The following is a 21,688-nucleotide window of genomic DNA, read 5'->3' on the forward strand; positions in this document are numbered from 1 at the left end:
CTGGCTGATTGTACACACTGCTCTTTCTTGCTTTCTCTTTGAACTCTTATTCACTTTTAGAAAACCATTTATTTGGAAAACTTTTTCTTACTTCCTCAGTTTGAGTCCAGATTTACCCGTAGGCGCGTCCGAATCCCTCAAACCAAGGCTCTGATACCAATTTGTAACACCAAGATTTCCAAAAACAAAATTTTTCATTTAAATAATCAATTTAATATTAAAACACTTGTTTAAAAATCTTATTCATATTCGAATTACAAACATAGTTCCATTTCCATTTAAATAGACAACCAGGATCCTCCAAAATACAACTCTTTCCTTGGTGTGTACAATCGAACCGTTGCCATCCCGCGTTACTGTAAGAACCTGAAACAACATAACATAAACAACGTAAGCACGAAGCTTAGTGAGTTCCCCAATATACCTTACGCACATACGCCTTCCGGCCCGGACCTTTCGGTCCACATAACATTGCCTTCCGGCCCGGACCTTTCGGTCCACATAACATCGCCTTCCGGCCCGGACCTTTCGGTCCACATAACATCGCCTTCCGGCCCGGACCTTTCGGTCCACATAACATCGCCTTCCAGCCCGGACCTTTCGGTCCACAATATATATCGCCTTCCGGCCCATAAGATAATTGCCTTCCGGCCCATACACATATATAACACATAATACAAATACTCTAACACATAAAGCACATATATCATATATCATACCTGACCTTTCTGTCACATAATACCTTGCCTTCCGGCCCATATATAAGCATGTATATCACGCGTAGCAGCTAACTTTCCATTTATAGCATATAAACATAACACATAACATACTTGACCTTCCGGTCACACAATCAAACCCTTCCGGGTGAGGTATAGTGAGAAGACTCACCTCGCGGACACTGGAAGATAGCAACTCCTAAAACCCCTTGCACTTGATCCTCCGAGCTACAAGCTCCCTGTAACATCATATATCCCTTATTAATACTTCTATCTTCCCCGTTAACTGTCCCTAAGAAATCACACCAGTCAACTCTGGTCAACAGTCCATTGTCAGCTCGACTGGACTCGGCGAGTTCCCTGGCGACTCGGCGAGTCTAGTCGTCCTCACCAATTCCTGCATGATCCCTTTCTACTCGTCGAGTATCCCTCTTGACTCGACGAGGTCCTCGTGGAAGAATCGCGGGGCCACCCCGACTCTACTCGCCGAGTCTGATGAACAACTCGGCGAGTCCCAGTAAATCTTCAAGCTACTCGCCGAGTCTGAAGAACAACTCGGCGAGTCCATGCCATGCAGACGAGCAACTGCTTCCTGAATTACGTATGGTCCCGAAATACACAATCATGGGACCTTCTGGACCTCTAACCATCCTATTACTGGGTTACAAACACTTGGGTAACAATATAATAATCCCTCTAATCACCAAATGGGTTTCATAAACCCTAAAATCGTGCACACATCAATATAGCAGAAATGATCCGAAATATTACCTGAATAACACCCTCTCTGTGTCTCCAAACCTCAGAACTCGATCCACTTGATATTCCTTTGGCCAAAACTCTTCTTCTTCTTGCCTAACAAATTCTTCAAGGTTCCAAAAGCTTTCTCTCCTGCTCTAGACGTCCACAACGATTAGGGCTCTTCTCAATCGGCCAAAAGACGGACATTGACGACATAAAAACCCTTATATACTACCCAATACGAAACGGCTAGGGTTTCCGCTGAACAGCGTCGACTCGCCGAGTCCATACTTGGACTCGTCGAGTCCAGTCGCGAACCCGCGACCAAATCTGCGACCCTACTCGGCGAGTCTGGCTCCAACTCGCCGAGTCTCCCCTTTAAAACACCCCAAAATGCAATTTAACAATACTTGAGATTTTGGGCTGTTACAGGAAGGCATTATATGTTGTGGGCCGGAAGGCATTACATGTTGTGGCCCGGAAAGCATTGCGATGTGGACCGGAAGGTCATGGCCTGGAAAGGCGTATGTGTGTAATTAGTATGTTGACTGATTCGTAGGGCGATGTTATGCTAGTGATCGGTTAGGCCGGTATCTTGGTTAGGGTAATGATATGTTATGTGATCTGTTGATGATTATATGTTGTGTGCACAGTTGCTTGGTCTGGGGTATGACCCGATATGTATGGCTGTTCTATGATCTGTTATGTTATGTGGGCATTTTATGTTATGGGCCGGAAGGCAATATGTTATGGGCTGGAAGGCGATGTGTTATGGGCCGGAAGGCAATATGTTATGGGCCGGAAAGCGATATGTTTTGGACCGGAAGGTCGTGGCCTGGAAGGGCGTATATGTGGTTGGTATTTTGGGGGTATCTCACTAAGCTTTCGGGCTTACAGTTGTGGTTTTATGTTTTCAGGTTCTCAGGAGTATGTGGCAAGGCAAAGGCGTGATCGTACCGTTCCCCGCGTTGGTGTTTTATGATTTGAACCTGGGAAAAATACTCTGTTAAATAATGTATTGAAGACCTTTTTGTAACAACGTTATTAAAATGGGTGGTTTTTGAAAAGTTTTAATTGTTTTGAAATTTTGGTCGTTACAAAAATCCTTTTGTAAACATGGTTTTTCTTTTAAAACTTTATACCACTTCCTTAGTTTGAGTTCAGACACACCCGAAAGAGTGCCCGAATCCCTCAAACCAAGGCTCTGATACAAACTTGAAACATCCCAAAAATACAACCCAAAAATTTCATTTTTAAATCATTATTAAAACCATAATATCATTGCCAAAGTATAAAAATCATAAACCATGTGTTTCGAATTCTCCTAATATCTATCACATATTAAATCTCATGTCAAATATCGTATCAAAATATTAGAGTAAAACTCCCAGCCTGAAGACTGTGGTGTGTGCCATGCGATCATCCCGAGCTCTTCCATTTGCTACCAGAAGTACCTGAAACCAAAACTGAAATTGTAAGCATGAAGCTTAGTGAGCTCCCTAAACTACCACATACCATGCAAATAACATATCACAATAACAATACTCTGAGACTACTCCCAACTGCATCGGGATGAATCCCGGCATCGAACTCCTGCCCGACATCGGGCTCACCCCAACATCCGACTGCATCGGGCATCGGGATCACCCCGGCATCGGGCTTACCCTGGCACATACACAGCTTCATATATATATATCATAAACACATAATACAATAACATAATCTGCATCGGGCTTGCTCTAACATCGAACCAAAGCCTAGAACATATAACATATAGCATTCAAACTAGCATACGTCGTGCTTGCCCGGTAACACATAACTCATAGCATATAAACTAACATACATCGGGCTGAAGCCCGATACACCTAACACATAACATATAACATACAACATACGACATGCATGAATCACAAAGACATCACGCATATGTAACTACTTCTCGGGACCGCTCCGCCATCGGACCGAAGTCCGGAAGCATTTGAAGTGCATCAGGCTAACCCCAACATACTATAACTACTTAAATGGGTCGGCATTGGTGCCTTAGACCCATTCCAACTGGAGGAAAACTCACCTCGTAAAGTTGACTGTCTGCTGATATTTGAACGATAAATCCCTGTCTGTTGTTCCTGTGACTCCCCGACAGAAAATATGGTGAATGAGATGTAGTTCCTAGATCTACTCCTTCTCCCTTGAGTCTTCTATCTTCCAATAGTTTCAAGATACACCAAATAACACTCAAAATAACCAAGAAAGCTCAAGTTCACTTATGGAGGATTAAGGTTTCGGGATTAATGCTCTAGAGCTTATGGAGGCTGGAATGGTGGCCCATAATGTTGCTTAAATAGGGTGCGAACCTTAAATATTAGGGTTTCATCTAGCCCAACCTACTCGTCGAGTCTGGGATTCGACTCATCGAGTAGCCTCATTTAAAACTCATGCTTAGCCTGGCCTCTACTCGACAAGTTAGGGCTACCAACTTGTTGAGTAGCTCCTATAAAATGAACATTTAATGAATTAAATACGTACCATGAACGGGGCATTACAGAATGATTTTTATTTATGGATATGGTGGAATAGGCAAACATAGGTTTGGTGGAACTTATATGTAAGTATACATTCCCGAGGCCATACTATTCTTATTGTTGCATAAATTGGAATAACATCACTATTTCTTACAAGAGAGTGTATAACTCAGTCAAGATTCTGAATTCCAATTAATGTTGATGATGACTCAGTGTGTCCTATTCCTCTTGACAGTGACCTTTTTTCAGTTGCTAAAGGAGACAAAATTATTTATTTGGGTGAGGCTTTGATGGCATTAATGTTCCACCATTTTGTGGAATGTTTGCTGTTTTGGGAGGAGATTTCAATCATATACAACCTGTAGTAGCAAAATGAAGCATGAAAGATATTCTAAATGCATCTCTTAATTCTTCAAAACTAATGTCATTTTAAGGTATTAAAATTAACTATCAACATATGGTTACAAGTAGGTTGTAATCTGAAACACTCGGGTGAAGTATAAGAAATTATGTAATAGATATTGAACATTGGTGATGGTGTCGTAGGTAAGGATAATAATGGAAAAATAGATGTTGGAATCCTGTAGTACATGTTGATTAAAGACGTTCATGATCCTCTAAGGTAATTCTTGATTTTGTGTGTCCTTATTTCTCATCACAATTAGAAGGTACTGGAACTACCAACTATTTTCATCAATGTGTTATTTTCGCACCTACAAATCAAGAAGTCGACAAGATAATTGAGTACATTCTTAATAAGATGTCAGGTGATTCACAAAGACATCTATGTTTAAAAAATGTGTGCAATTCTATGCAGTATACTTCTGTAATCGAAGCGTTGTACTCACACAATGTTTTAAAATTACTTATAATTATCAGGAATAGCCAATCATGATCTAAAGTTGAAAGTAGGTGCTTTGGTAATGTTGATGCATAATCTTGATTAATCTCTCGGGCTATATAGTACGACATGAATGGATGTTATCAGCATGTCAACATGTGTGATTGAAGTAGAAATCACTCAAGGAAATAATTTTAGAGCTCGATCGTTCACACCCAGAATCCACTTAAATCCATCGGTAACGGATGTCATTCAAATTTATCAACAAACAAGTCCGCTTTGGTTTTTTATTTTATAATGACAATCAATAAAATCCAAGGTTAATCGCTTTCTAGAGCTGAGTTATTGTTAATTAGACATGTGTTCATGCATGAACCACTGTATGTTGTGTAGTCTAGAATAACAACCAAGGAGGGTATAAAGGTGTTAATCATGGATGAAGAAGGAATTCTATCAAACAAAACGACCTATATGGAACTGAAGAATGCATCGATAAACCATAAAGGTTGTAGTCCCGTGCATTGAGGATGATACAAAAGCATACAATATTCAATGATGTTTGTCACAAAAGTAATTTTGAAATGTATACGAATATCAAAACTATACACCAATAATTAATGCTAATAATAAAGTCATTAAGGAGATGCTAATGTGCATAAACCCATCTATATCCATCATGAAAAACAATCTACTCCCCGCTATGCGGAGAACGCAAGTAGAGTTTTGTTTACTATGTTCTAGTCACACAAAAGAAAAGTACTACTATTAATCATTTTATCATTTTATGTGCACTGTTTGCAGGGATCAAACTTTCTAATATAGGAAAGTGTAGGGACCAAACCTACAAATTATCTATTTAGTAGGGATTATGCTTGTAATTTTTTAAACATATGGACCGCTTCTTTAAAGAAAAAACAATGACATTTTGTAAATTACATGGCCAAATTTTGTTTTTTAAACATATGGAAAGTTTCTATAAAAAAAATACAGAAGGATAATTTTTTTATTAATTACGAGGACAAGTTTTGTAATTTATTTTTTACACAAGAGCCAAACCTGCCAACATACAAAAATATTTGATACATATATTGTTTTAGGTAAAAAAAATATCCATTTCTGTAAACTAAATAATTGTAGGGACTAAATCTCGAAAAATGTAAAAACTTTGTTGGATAGAGTAAATTGCAGGGATTAAATTTGACAAATGTAAAACCTTTTGTTTTCAGGACTAAAACTGTCAAAATGTAAAACCTTTGTTGTATACACCAAAACTACCAAAATTTAACTTATTTGTTTACACGGACTAAATCTGTCAGAAAATGTAAAACCTTTGTTGTTGGGATGAAATCTGTCAAAATATAAAATATTTGTGACAAAAGTTCAAAAGTGAAAAACATTAATATTCATAAGGAACTTTCTAAATAATCATTATATCATATCATATCATATCATCTCATACTATATTATAAAGGAAACATTTTTCCTCTCACCACATTCATTTGAAACTCCCATTCATTTTACTTTCACCACATTCATTTGAAATTCCCATGGCTTTTCAATTTCATTCTAATAATGATTATAAGTTGCTTAATAATATTAAATAAATATCAAACCTAAAGTGTAACCATATATAAACTAAATTTCAATATTAAAAAATATCTTTACTTTTACATATAAAGTTATATTTTTTAACTTTTAACATATTATACATAACTTATTAATTTTAGTATATTGTTGGATGTAAACCATTATCATTTTAAAGCTATAAACTTTGAACAATTTGTATGAAATACTTAAATTGTAAATTTAAATATCATATTACATGGTTGACTTAAATATAAATTTTAGTTTAACTTAAAATCCAAAAAATATTTTGTAAATAATTAAAAGTGATAAATTGTAATGTCTTTCCAATAATGATTATAATTTGGTTAATAAGGTTAAATACTTATCTAACCTAAAGTATAACCATAAATAAACTAAATTTCAATATTAAAATAATATATTTACTTCTACTTATAAAGTTATGACTTTAACTTTTAACATCTTATAATTAATTTATTAAATTTAATATGTTATTGTATGTAAACCATTATCAATTTAAAGCTACAACTTTGAATAGTTTTGACAAAATACTTAAATTGTTAATTTAAATATAACATTACAGTGTCAACTTAAATATAAATTTCAATTTCACTTAAAAAAAACTCAATAAATATTTTGTAAATAGTTAAAAGTGATAAATTGTAATGCTAAATGCAAAAACTAAATTGTAATATCAATTTAACTAAAATATTTCCTAAAGATATTTTTATAATCATTAAAAGATTTCAAATAAGTAGCTTAAAATAACTTATAATTACAATAGTTAAAAATAAGTCTATATAAATGATCATATTTTTACCTTTAAAATCAAAAAACAATGTTTGATGTTATAAATAATTATAATGATAGAAATTAAAACGTTAAACAAATTAATAAAATTTAAAAAGTTAATTAAGAATAACAACTACTTTAAATAACATTAAGTCATGTATTATATTTAATTTTATTCATAAGTAAGTCGCAGGTAGAAGTCATTCAAACGCTTGAAATTTTACAGTTATAATAGATGTATATATTGTCATATAATTCAAAATAGTCAATATATATTATATCAATTTAGTATACAAATTATTATATCAAATTTAACAACATTGTGATTGTTATATTTAAAAACATATATTTGTAAAAATTTCAACTATATAGGTTTTTATGTGCAACACGCGGGCATTCGCCTAGTATATATAGTATAATTAGAAACGGACATCCTTGTCCATGTGTATAGTCGGAGTAAAAAGTTAAAAGGAAAAGCGACATCTTCAATGAACTTTAACATGAACATATATTTCCCAAGAGAAATTAAATTATTTTTTATTTTTTATGTCTACAGATGTTCCTACCCAATTAAATTATGACAAATGTCATCATTCAATATTTTTTCAACTAACTTATTAAGGCTATTTTAAGAATATATCAAATAAAACTAAATTGAGTGATTTATCGATATTCTATTGGGTAGCAATAATTGTAGGCATAAAAGATAGGAGGTAAATTAATTTCACATTTCGCAACGGTTCGAATCAATAGTTTCTTATATTGTTTATTCATCAGGAGAAAACTAGATATATATAATATTGAAAAGCTATGAAAGATATATACACCGTAAAGTATTTATGTTGAGACAGTGGCATTTAGAAAAGGGGAAAAAACAGCACTAAATAAAATAATTGTTATACCATGCCAACCCTACAAAGTGGGATAAACAAATCTCATAAAAAACTATAAAAATATCTATAATAGAGATTGAGACGAAGATTAGAAGAGTCAAGTGTCTTAATGTGTAAATCACCTTCACACTTGCAAAAGCGACACCACATATTTGTATAAATAAAAATAAATTAATTAATTAACTAGTGTTGAAGTTAGAAACAATCAACCAAATTGGGGTTATTATGGATTTTGATTAAAACTTCTAATACTTTCTCTGAATTATTTCAAAAGTTGCAGCACCTATTATAAGTTTTTAAATTGAACTTTTGTTTATATATAATAACAGGTGGAATTTGTTACTTTAATGTTTGATCTAGCTTCTTTTATTTTATTTGTAAGAAACTTATTTTGGATATTTCACTAATATTTTGTGTTACATGTATTGAAACAAGTAGAGTACAATTGGTTGCAGTTATTTACACTTGTTATTTATTCTACACCATTTGATTTGACAAAACTATCAAATTAAATAGTGTACAATAAATAATTAGAAGGGATGTGTTTAGTAAAATAAACATTAAAAATTAAAATGATATATATATATATATATATATATATATATATATATATATATATATATATATATATATAATAAGGTGTATGAATAGAGTTATCCATTTCAATAACATATTATAACATATGTAATTTCTCAATTTCTTGGTTGGCAATATATAATATGTTTGAAAACCCGATAAGCTAAAACTAAAATTGTCATGGATTATTAAAAAACATGATATATGCGCTTTTACACAAAACAAAATTGAAACTATAGTGTCCAAAATAACTATGAAATTAATTAATATGTGCTTTTATATGAAAAGGCCCTATAATGTTGCTCTTTCAATTGGCTTCATAAAAATGTCCCTTTAGCGCCTAAAAAATACCCACTAGTTGATATGGAGGAACTCCAAAGACAAAACTTCCATGTCACTTTTACACAAAAAAAATTTCCTGGCTCCTTCACCACATGTATGTATTATAGTGGCAAAATCTTGAGAAAAAGGTCAAAGGGAGATAGGCCACATTTTTATATAATTTCTTTTACAAGGGTCCATGTTGAAATATTAAATTATTAGATTCATTTTTAATGTGTATTCTTTATTCCTAATCCATTGTTCACTTTAAACTTGAACTTTATGAATTAGTTGCCAACATTGATTGTTCGGACGACTCAATTGTTTAAGTATTTGAATTTTTGTAGTTTTGTGTTGGGGCGACATGTCACTTTTGGGCGTAACGCGCTTGCCACATGTTAGGCGCGACACGACATTATTTATGTACGACGCGCTCTTGCTGATGGGCCAAACCATAGGCCTTGGGATTTGGGTTTTATTTAAAGGCATTAACCCCTAGTGTTTTGTTATTTCTTAACCCCCATCTCTAGAGAACGTTACACTGGAAACCCTGGCTTCCATCCCGTGTGTTCTTGAGCCACTTTGTCCTATTTTGAATCTTGCAGGTGAAGAAAGATTCTATTTGGTGCAAGAAAGATGTTTCAGCTTAGATCCATTTTCTTTATCATATTTTTGGATCATTGTAAGTAAAAAGTTGTTATCTTGATGTTTTGTTCATTAGATCTAGACTTTGAGTGCATTTTGGTCCCTTTTAGTCCATTTGTATGGTGTTATTGGAGTTTATATAACTCCAAAACATTAGGATTGAATCCTATTCGCTTGTAGATGTTTTTGATTCATGAAAGTTAGATGTTTATGGATTTCCTTTGTACAATACACGAGTACCGGAGTTTTTAGAGTTGGGGTAAGAGTTTAAAGGATTTTGAGCGTTGAGAAATGATAAAGTTAGAAACATTATCCGTAAAGTCACTGAGGAGATCAAAATTTGAAGTTTTGAGTTGCTAACTTAAAGTATTAAGTGCTTAATAGAAGGAGGTTGTGAAGCTATAGAGTGTGGCTCGCCTTTTTTGTGTCATAGCGTGCTTATTGAGATTTACGACTATTTTGTCATGTAGTGGGGCACATAGTGTCTAGTCTTGGTCACGACGCACCTATCGTTGACTTCCACTGTTGACTTTTTGACAATGTTGATTTTTGATCAAACTTAGACTATCACCAACCCATCTTTATTTTCCTATCCTACATTGAGTAAAAATAGGATAATTAGTGTTTCATCTCCAAACCTACTCTATTTTACTCTAACTTTTATAAGAAAACAAGGATATTTCTAGTATTTATTCTATTTCGCAACTTATATATATTTTCAAATACACCCCTTCTACTAGTTACTTTTTAACACACACACACACACACACACATATATATATATATATATATATATATATATATATATATATATATTCATTACATTAATATTGAATAAACAAAATTATATTTATAAAATACTTATAGATAAATATTATATGAATTTATTCATTTTTTGTAAAATAGTCTTAAATTTTTAATATATATTTAAAAATTTATTTGAATTTGATACTCAAAAACCAAACTATATATTTATAATTAGTTAATACAATTAATATATACCAAAACATTATAAATATTAAATATTAAATTAAAATTAGTTGATAAAAATAAAATAGAAATGTATAAAATGAAAAAAGAGGTACTAAAATTGGCAACTGAGACTTCAACTTCATTTGGGAGAAATGAATAGTGTTCCTCCATATTTGGTTGAATAATCATCATATATGTAGGTTCCTTGATCGATATCAGTTAACAGTAAATAAAGAAGACAGAAGAGATATGATAATGGTATTCACTAAGAATATGTTCATACAAAGAGAACTGGCACAAAGCTCTACGGTTTGATGATCAACCAATGATTGACACCCTAATATATAAAGAAAAGGAAATACAATGTGAATCCCTACAAAGAAAAAATATCACTTAATCTACTCTAATAATATTTGATATCACTAAGATAGTGGATATACTAACTAACTACGTATATACTATACATACAAAATATTACATTATATATACATATCATACTTATACGAATTCTCTTCACACTAATGTCTTCAGAGGCTACTGCTAACTAAGTCATTGTGATTATTTTACATCATCAGATGTTAAGGTTTGATCTTACAATCTCTCCCTTGTTGGCATCATCAAAAAATCTTCCCCTCAGTAGAGTGAATTTTTCAGGCGAAATAGTGAAAGGAAAGTTCATTGGTGCAACGCAATAATAACTGATTTGGGTGTATCACACCATTGAGTTGTAGAAATAAATGATCATTTGCCTAGTGTTGTGAAGTCTCATCAGCATATGGTCTTATATACTGAATCATGAATTTCTATTTTTTGAAGAAAATTTGGGAAATAATGGTATGATGCGTGTAATACATTCTGGTACGAAATGCACCCATCGGCATACAATGTCGAATTTTTATCAATGTAGGGCTTTTACAGTGAATCATAAAATTATTTGTTGGATGTTTTGCAAGGCATGAATGGATAAGTGAGTCTAATATACCATGGTACATGATATACCCATCGGCATAGATTTTTCTAGTCCTCATCAGCATCTGGTATCATACACTGAATCATAAGACTTTAAAGAAGAAAAATAGGGTAAGAAGGGGTTGGTGTGTGTGGTGAAATATGATACATAGCTTAATCATTGGCACAAAATTTCAAACTCTTATCGATGTATGGTATCTTAAAGTGAACCATCAAGTTTTATGATAGAAGACTTGTGTAAGAGAATAATAGGTCTCAATCACATTGCGGTGTGATTAATGTGAATCATAGACAATGTATAACTCATCAACATGAGTGGTTCAACTCCAAGCATCATTAAGTTATATTAAAAGTTGCAGTTTAGAATCATCGATTCACCATCAAATCCGGTTGATATGGTACAATACAAAACAAAAAGAAATAATAAAAGGAAATAGACAAAAGAAAATATGCAGCTTTTTCAGGAGAATCATAAAGATCTGATATGGAGAACCATTTGACATAAATGATCATAAAGTACATCCCTTTTTCACGAAACATGTCGCACCAACTTCGGTGTATAAAAGAGAGACAAATTAGCTTTCACTTCACATCTCAAAACTCGTCAATAATTATTTTAAGTAAGAAGATGCGGAAAAAGATATTCTTATCCTTAGATGATGTAGTTATTCTGATGGATTCCAATCTTTATTATTATCATCTAGAGAAGAGATTTGATGTAGCACAATCTTCGAGATATTGAAGTTAACATCATGATACTCGAATAATTAAAGACTTTTTAACAAAGAGATGGTAGACAAGAATGATTGAGCTAACAACGGATGCTTGCAACCATGACAGACGATGATGGAAAGGAGAGCATTGTCAACGAGAAGAAGACATGCTATATACTTTTCCTTCACATCACTCATTTGCATTAGATGGAGGGTCCTGATGTGACACCAAGAGCAATTATATCATTATGTTCATATATCTATCCTCCTTATCCTATCTTAAGAACAAAAGTGTGCTCCCTGATTTCACTATTTAATTTCTTCAAATTGAAAGTTTCACCAACTAAATAAGTGATACATAGTCATTTAGACTATTCATATACTTACACTAAATGAAAAGATATGTGATGAAACTATTGAAGGAGGCCTTGAATAAGTACATGACTTACCCAAAGACTTGTGCTTTTAAGAGCAAAAAGACAAGAAGAATTACTCACAAGAAAAATAGAAATACACTATATACTCCTTTGGAAGGAACAATTATTTTTGTAATTTTCTAAAAGAGAATAAAGAAAATATATTTTTGTAGTTTTTCTTAAAGGAATGCAATGAGTAGTAGAAATATATAAAGACAACTGAAATATTTAAAACACTGTTCATGACATTTAATAAATTGAAAAACCTCGGGACATAGAAAGCATGCCAAGTTGATTAGTGAGAAAAGTGATCTTTTGCTCATCCAATGGTTTGGTGAAAATATCAACAAGTTTATCATAAGTAGGAATGTACATTAGCTCAACCTTTCCTTTCTGAACATTGTCCCTACTGAAATGATACGAATCTTAATATCCTTTCTTTGGAATGTTGAACTAGATTTTGAGTAATAAGAATAGCACTAATGTTATCACATCAAATGGGAGTCTTGAGAAACTTAAAACCATAATCAAGAAGTTAATTCTTAATCCAAAAGATTTGAGCAGAGCATCTTCCAATGACAACATATTCAACTTCAACAATAGAACACCCAATGGATGTATGTTTCTTCTAAGACCAGCCAATTAATATATTTCACAATGGTTGATAGCCACCAGAAGTAATTTTTCATTCTAAAGAGCACCACAATCCAAGATTTGTAGAATGCTTGAGGTATGTAAAGATTCGTTAGACAACTTTAATATGCGGATCTTTTAGATTGGATTGCTAATGAACACACATGATGGTGGCAAAACATTATGTCAAAACGACTTGATGTAAGATAAAGTAGAGATCCAATAATTCATCGATACAAAGATGCATTATCAACAACATCAGCATCAACAAAAATCTTTGCAAGAGAGGACATAGGAGTTTTAGATGGCTTACAATAAAAAAATGAATTTCTTCAACATGTCATGCACATATTTTGCTCTGAAAAATGAGGATGTCATTAGGAAGTTGTTTGACTTGGAGACCCACAAAGAAGGTTAGTTCATCCATCATGCTCATTTCATACTGTAGAGCCATGATATCAACAAATTTTATACCGATGGCATAATCAGTGGATACAAAAATGATGTCATCAACATACACTAGAGCAAGAATAATATGAGAACCTGATTTTTTGATGAGCAAGGTGTCATCAATAATATCATGTTGAAAACAGTTCTGAATGAGATAATTTGTCAGTGTATCATACCATGCTCTAGGAGCTTGCATCAACCTATAAATTGCCTTGTCTAGCCTATAAACATGATTAGGAACTTGTCACATTCAAACCTATGAGGTTGTTTGAGAAACACTTCTTCTTGAAGTTCCCCATACAAGAAAGAAGTTTTAACATCCATTTGATACACTATGAAGTTCATATAATATGCATATGCAAGAAAAAGGTGATTAGCTTCAAATCTTGCAATAGGAGCAAAAGTTTCATCATAATCAAGGCCTTCCATTTTAGAAAATCCATTAGCAACTAATCAAGCGTTATTTCTAATTATAACTCCATATTCATCCATCTTATTGTGAAACACTCAACGAGTACCAATGATTGTTTTATTCACAAGACAGGGAACAAAAGTCCACACTTTATGACGTTCAGACTCGTTTAACTTACCTTGCATGGATTTAATCCATTCAACATTGTAAAGAGGATCATTGACCATATTTGGTTCAATAAGTGAAACAAAGTTCACATATAAGCATAAGTTTTTTGTTACTTGACTCCGATTAAAACTCTATCTGAAATGCTTCCAATAATCTTATAAATAGTATGACCTAGAACAATACATATTTTTTTATTGATAATTTAGCTCCATTTAAATTACAAGGATGTTCCCTAGAGTTTGATAAGGGAGTTTCAACAGAAGGAACTTCAGTAGGTTCTTCAACATTGGAATCATTTATTTGAATGACTTATTTTGTAGGAACCCGAACTTTAATAGGTTCTCCAACATAGTCTTGATCAAATGGAATAACAGTTTGAATAAGCTCAAAATCAACAGATCGGTAGTGAGTGAGCTCATATAGAATATACGTTGGATGATCAATAAGATTTTTTGGATAAGAATTATCTTCAAAGATCACATGAATAGATTCTTCAATGATTTTATAATTAACGTTGAAGACTCGAAAAGCTTTAGACTCATCTGAATACCCCATAAAGACACCTTCATCAGATTTAGCTTAAAACTTTGAGCATTAATTCTTTTGATTTAAGATGAAACATACACATCCAAAAACATGGAAATAGGAGATATCTAGCTTTCTTCCTTTCAACATTTCATAAGAGGTTTCCCCTAACACTAGACAATTATAAATCAATTTTGGGTATAGCATGCGGTATTGAAGGCTTCATCCTAAAAAGAAAGACGTTGACACACTTCTTCAACAATAGTGCGTATAGCTTCAATTAGCATCCTATTACATCTGTCAACAACTCCATTTTGTTGAGGAGTACGAATAGATGGTAAATTTTGAGTGATTGCACTTTCGTCACAAAAATCCTCCAGAGTATAAATTCTAAAATCACTGACATGATCACTAAGAACTTTCCTAATCTTTCGATCATACAACACTTCATTTTATTTTACTAAGGATATAATTTTCATAGATACGAGACTCTCTCTACGGAGAAATAATACCCAAGTAAATCTTGAGAACTCATCAACAATAACAAGCGTGGACCTTTTGTTGGATATACACTTCATTGGAAAAAGACTAAACAATTTCGTGCATGTGAAGAAGATTGAAAGGATCATTAATAGAGAAACATGATCTTGGCATGAATGAGGATTTGGTCTGTTTACCTTTGACACAAGTTGAGCAAAGATTGTCTGTGTGAAACTTCATCTTGGGCATTTCTCTAACAAGTTCATTTACATAAATTTTTGAAATAGTCTCGAAGTTAAAGTGAGACAACTTTTTATAACACAAACAGTTTAAGTGAGCTTGAGATCTAGAGAAAAAGTAGTGTCTGAGAGCTGAACATATCCAACACATAGATGCCATTTTTTCTGTTAGTAGAGAGAACAAATAATTTATTTGAGTCAATGATGTTGCCTTATTTCTTATTGAAATGAACCTCATAGTTAGCATCACAAATTTGACTTATAGAAATGAGATTATGTTTGAAACCTTTGATATACTACACAACATTGAATTCAAAAGAGTTACACTTGATCATTCCAAAACGCTTTTTGTTTCCTTTGATATTGTCTCCATAAGTCACTATAGGGCCATATTTTTTTTAAAAATCATCCAGGAGAGACTTGAATCCTATCATATGCCTATATCATCCGTTTTCGAGATATCACATACACTCCTAACCCTATAGAGCAAAAGAAATTAAGCTCGGACACACTGACCCATTTTTCAATGGGTCTTTTCACAAAAGAGAAAACATCATAACAAGTAGTGGGAAGAAAGTTTAGGGGGTTTTCCCTTATTTTCAATTTCTTATTTTTAAATGAATACTTTCAATTCTCCTAGTTTCTATACCAAAGGTACACTCACTGATTTCATGAGAGGGATCTCTACAACGATAACACACTCTAATTCCATGATTTTTATTTTTACTGAGATTTTTCAATGAGATAGATTTCCAGAGGGATGAAACTTTTTTTTAATTTTAGAGAAGGTCCTAGAACATTGGAATTGTCTAAGTGACGGTTTTTGGACTGGGCCTAAGACGTTGATGTACACAAAGATTCATCAGTGTCAGAGGAATGAGAGTTAGCAGTGTCATGACAGTCAACAATACATTCTGGAAACTTGATATGTGCATATTTAGTTCATATTAAGTATAGATTTTTATTCATTTATTAGCTAAATTATTGCATTTTATGGACAAAAGGTATTGAAAAGTGTTTGAATTATATATTCAGTCCAAAAATGAAGCTCAGAAGCAGAAGGAAGCAAGAGAAGCGGTTGAGAGATCGAGAATGGTACAAAGAGGAAAAACACTAAAAATAACATCTACTCGGCAAGTAGGGTCGACTACTCGGCGAGTCCAAGCGAAGATTCGAGAAGACAAATACTCGGGATCCCAGAGACTTATCACAATACAGGGACTGAGAGATGGACTCGACGAGTCGCCACCTGACTCGACGAGTCAATTCGTATATATAAGGATAACTTCTCAGAACGATGGGAGGTAATTCTGGGACGATTCAGAAGAGTTTAGCTACGATCAAGAAGGCAGAAAAACCCTAGAATACGAAGAAAGAAGCTAGAGTTCAATACCAAAGGAGAATTGAGGCAAATTTTCATCATCCCATTTAATCTTTTGTTTTGACATTATGGTTAAACAATTAGACTTTATTTGTTTGCTATTATTTACTTCAATTATGAGCTAAAACCTTTAGACTTCTGTTTAGGGATACAAAATTGATAATATGGTTTGATTGATTGGTAGGATTAATTCTAAGTTGGTGATTTTTTGTTATTTTAGCTTGCTAAAGAACCTTGTGTGTGAATAATAATTAATTTTCTGTTAATAGGAAGATAATTGATTAGCATGAACATCTATTGATTATCAACCTCGTATACTATGTGATCACTTTGCCATATGTCTAGGATTAATGAACATGAAACTAGAGTTAATAAGAAAATTGAGTAAATTCATGTGCAAGCTTGTGTGATGACCATCAACAAGAAGTTAATTAAAAGATTAAATTAGTTAACTATTGCAAGTCTAAATTAACCCGAATAATTAATTTAGTAAATCTAATTAAATTAGAGAACTGGCCACTGTTTAAGTTAGTTTATTTACTAAGGATTAGTGTAGTGAATGCGAATCTAATCACTTGAATCGGTAACCGACAAAAGAATTAATCCATTGCACCATTACCTTGAAATTAACCATAGAATCAATTGAGTTGAACTAAACAGAAGTTCCCTTCCATTTATTGAATCTAGTTAGTACTTTGTTTTCTAGTTTTTTAAATTAGTAATAGTTAACAAGTTTCTAGTCTTGTAAAACTAGAGAAAATCCCCCTACTTATTAATTAATTTAGATAGAATTAGTTTTTAGTTTTAATTTTCTGTTCTCTGTGTTCGATATCCTACTTATTCAACTATACCACAATTGATAGGTTCACTGCCTTTGTGTGTTATTTTACAATTAAAAGTAGGTTTAAAACTAGGTGAGTTTGCACACATCAAGTTTTTGGCGCCGTTGCCGGGGAACAGTTCTAAAAATTAACATTAAATTCTAATTTAATCGATCCTTTGTGTGGGATTTATCTTACACAAAGTTATTTTAAAAGGTAATTCAGTAAGTAGAATTAGTTTTAATAAAATTCCGTTGTTAGGGTAACTAGAAATTTTTTTCTGATTTTGCCTTGAACTCGTTGAGTGCACTCGTGCCGACTCGGCGAGTACATCGTTGTTACAGCTTTAACTTTTTATTTTATTTTTGTTCTTTTTACGCGTTTTCTATTTTATTTTACAGTTGTTTCATGACCCGAGGATTTGATACACCTCTGGTCCCTCCTCTTGAAGACCTGGAATCCGCATTAAGGAAGAGCAAAGGCAAAACCGTTGGAGAAACCACTTCTTTAAAGAACTCACCACTCAAAAACCTAAAGTCCGTTTTCAGCAAGAAGAGGAGTAGCAAATCTGGGGCATCCAGTGCCTCTTTGAAAATCGAAGACCCAATTCAAGAAGATATCGAGTACGAGACCGAGGAAGAAGAAGAGCCCACATACGAGCACGACTCCGAGTTTGAAGACGATTTAGCTATCACTATGGCTAATATCGATGAAGTCCCCATGGGGGAATGGAAGAAAAGGATGCGCGATGACAACGGCCTGGGACTTGTGTAGCCCGCAATTCCCGCGACCGCTACTTTGGTACTAAAAGGCCATATTCTTGCTTAGCTCAAGGAGATCCCTTTTTATGGGAAGGATCACGAAGACGCCTACAAGCACTTGGACGAAGTGAATGATGTGGCTGACTACTTCAATGTACCGAATGTCCCCCGCGAGACCCAACTTCTTCGCATGCCTCCAGTCACGTTCAAAGGAGCTGCAAAGGATTGGCTAAAGTCACTTCCTCCTGGATCGGTCACCACATGGGCCAAGATGAAATAGGAGTTCATAGACCACTTTTGCCCGCCCTCCAAAATAGCCAAGCTAAAGAAAGCCATTGCCAACTTCGAGCAACAACCCGGAGAATCTCTTTATGAAGCTTGGGAAAGGTACAAGAGCTTGCTTAGAAATTGCCCACACCATGACCTTAATAGCCAAAAAAAGGTCTCCATTTTCTATGATGGAGTTAATGTCACTACAAGGCAATTGCTCGATTCTCAAGGCTCGCTCACGAAGAAGGCGCCCCCGGTGATCAAGGAGCTAATTGAAGAATTCTATAAGCACTCTAGAGAATACCACAATCCAAGAAATGAAGTAAGTCGGGGGGCAGTGAACTCCGCAAGTGATAGCATGGCGGCGGTGATAGCTAAGCTCGATAATCTAGATATGAGGATGACAAAAATGAATCAAACAATCCATGCTATTTGGGTTGGATGTGAGAATTGTAGAGGGCCCCATCTCACAAAGGATTGTGATTTGGATGAGAATGGAAATAAAAAGGCTCAAGTATTCTATTCAAGTGGCGATCGATACGACAAAAATTGGCGGAAACCGAAGAAAGAATGGCTCCCATATGAAGAATATAAGAAGGCTAAGGAGGAGAAATACAAGCAGAAGGAGAGGGGATATTATCAAAAGGAAGAACCGATGATGGAAAAGAAAGCCGATTTGGAAGAAATGTTCACTAGATTCATAGCCGCGTCTGAAAAGAGACACAATGATCACGATGCTGCAATACATGAGACCAGAAACATGCTAAGGAATCAACAAGCATCCATTCCCAACATTGAGAAACACTTGGGACAGCTTGCACACCAAGTGAACGAAAGAAGGCCGGGTCAACTTCCAAGTAATACCGAAGCCAATCCGAGAATGGAGAATGTGAGTGCAGTGACTTCCACCAATGAAGAAATTTTCACACATGCACAGAGGATCTCCAAGAGGAAGACAGAAAAGGCAGAAGAGTCGGCTCCAGCAAAACCCGACCAGACTCGCCGAGTCCCTCTAATGAACTCGACGAGTCTATGCGTAAATGACGAAACTGTCATTCCCTTGAAGCCATATAATCCTCCTCTGCCATTCCCAATCAATGCCATGCATGTGGAAAAAGTTGAAGCCTATAGAGCCTTTATGAATCATGTTAAAGCCCTCCAAGTCAATGTGCCATTTGTAGAAATGATGCTCACAACACCCAAGTACTTCAACTTACTGAAAGGTCTCTTTGCTGCTAGGAAAGACTTGGCTGAAGAAGCGGAAATAATATTGAGTGAGCTACCCGAAAAGAAGGGCGATCCGGGGAGTATTATAATTCTGTGCCAGTTTGGAAATGCATTTGTCACCCAAGCATTGACCGACTCGGGTGCAAGAATCAATTTGATGCCTTTCTCTTTCTTTAAGAGGTTGAATTTACCGGAGCCAAGACCGGTAAACATGAAGATCCATTTGGCGGACAAAACAACAATTCATCCACGAGGCGTTTGTTAGGATTTTCTCATTAAAGTAAACAAGTTCATCTTTCCAGTAGACTTTGTGGTGATTGACATGGAAGAAGACCCCAAAATTCCAATCATTTTGGGGAAATCATTTTTAAACACTACATGTGCTTTAATTGATGTATGTGAGTCTACACTAACATTGAGGGTAGGTGACGAGTCCGCAATGTTTAGAGCCATACCAGAAGCCAAGCAAGAAGAGAAAAGAAAAGAAGAAATCTCATTTATCCATTTGGATGATGAGATACTACAAAAAGAACTTGAACTTTTGCAAGAAAAAGATCCAAACAAGTTTTTGCTACCTTGTGGAGAAGATGGAGATGTTAACAAGGACCTGGAGGAGATAGAAAAGCTATTGGAAGGAACCTACTCGGAAAACACAGAGGAAATAGTGGAATACGATCCGACTCGCCGAGTCACTCTCCTGGACTCGACGAGTCCAGTCGAAATTGCCAACAACTTGGACGACTTAGATCTGCTTGTTGCTAGTTCTATGCATATTCTGGACTTGGATATTCTTCATGATTCTATAGAAGAACAAACAAAAGAAGGAGAAATGGATACGGAAGTTGAACATGCCCATATAGCATGTCTTGATGCAATTCCGCTTGAAGCTGGGGTAAGCACAGAAAAAGAAGAAAAGGCAAATGATAGGAGAGTGGAGGCTGATCAACCATTCATTACCAAACCTAGAGCACGCATTTTCACAAAATATGAAGTAATTAAGTTTGAGGAAAAGGAGGTGCAAGAGAAGGTGAAAAAGAATGGGGTGAAGAAGAAAAAGAGGAGAATGGAAGCCCAAGCAGTTGAGGATGATGCTGTGAAAAAGAAGAGAGAGGAGTCAAAACGGGCTTACAAAAAGAAGATTCACGCTTACAAAACGAAGTACAAACCAAAAAATACTAGGTGTGCATTCCCGATGTTGGAAGATGACGAGACGTAGACGGGAAGGAGTCCATCTAACGACTCCTTAAAAAGAAGCGCTTGGCGGGAGGCAACCCGTTGTTTAGAGTTTGCTTTCTTTTACCTTTTTAGTTTTGTTTGAATTTTTTGTTCTTCGTTTTTTTTAGAATTTTAATTCTCCAAATCATCGGACATGTCTGCTTGAGAGTGCGTATGGACTAAGTGTGGGGTGAAATATATTTTCTTTTCTAAATAAATGACAAAATTTTATAATTTTTGAATTGTTTGCAAGAGACTCGTCGAGTCTGACCATGACTCGACGAGTCCATTTAGATTTCAGAAAAAAAATAAGATCGCGACCAGACTCGTCGAGTCTGACCCTGACTCGACGAGTCGGTATTATTTATAGAAAAAAATAATAATGAAAATACTTTTACAACCAGT

At 34.5% G+C, this 21,688-nt stretch overlaps 1 protein-coding gene and 1 non-coding gene across 2 annotated transcripts; one reads left to right on the forward strand and one right to left on the reverse strand.

Annotated features, from left to right (window-relative positions):
* Positions 1-18,890: 18,890 nt before the first annotated feature.
* Positions 18,891-18,997, reverse strand: LOC111882492 (small nucleolar RNA R71). Its single transcript, XR_002847163.1, has one exon. It is a non-coding gene; the product is annotated as a small nucleolar RNA R71 (small nucleolar RNA).
* Positions 18,998-19,943: 946 nt separating this feature from the next.
* Positions 19,944-20,333, forward strand: LOC128133649 (uncharacterized). The gene has a single exon (XM_052771157.1). The coding sequence runs from the start codon at positions 19,944-19,946 to the stop codon at positions 20,331-20,333; it is 390 nt and encodes a 129-aa protein (XP_052627117.1).
* Positions 20,334-21,688: the final 1,355 nt, after the last annotated feature.

This window comes from Lactuca sativa, chromosome 4, assembly GCF_002870075.4.
Source record: "Lactuca sativa cultivar Salinas chromosome 4, Lsat_Salinas_v11, whole genome shotgun sequence".
NCBI lineage: Eukaryota > Viridiplantae > Streptophyta > Magnoliopsida > Asterales > Asteraceae > Lactuca > Lactuca sativa.

Excerpts from the sequence above, each read along its gene's own strand:
- LOC128133649 (XM_052771157.1), top strand. The coding sequence starts at position 19,944 with ATGCATGTGGAAAAAGTTGAAGCCTATAGAGCCTTTATGAATCATGTT.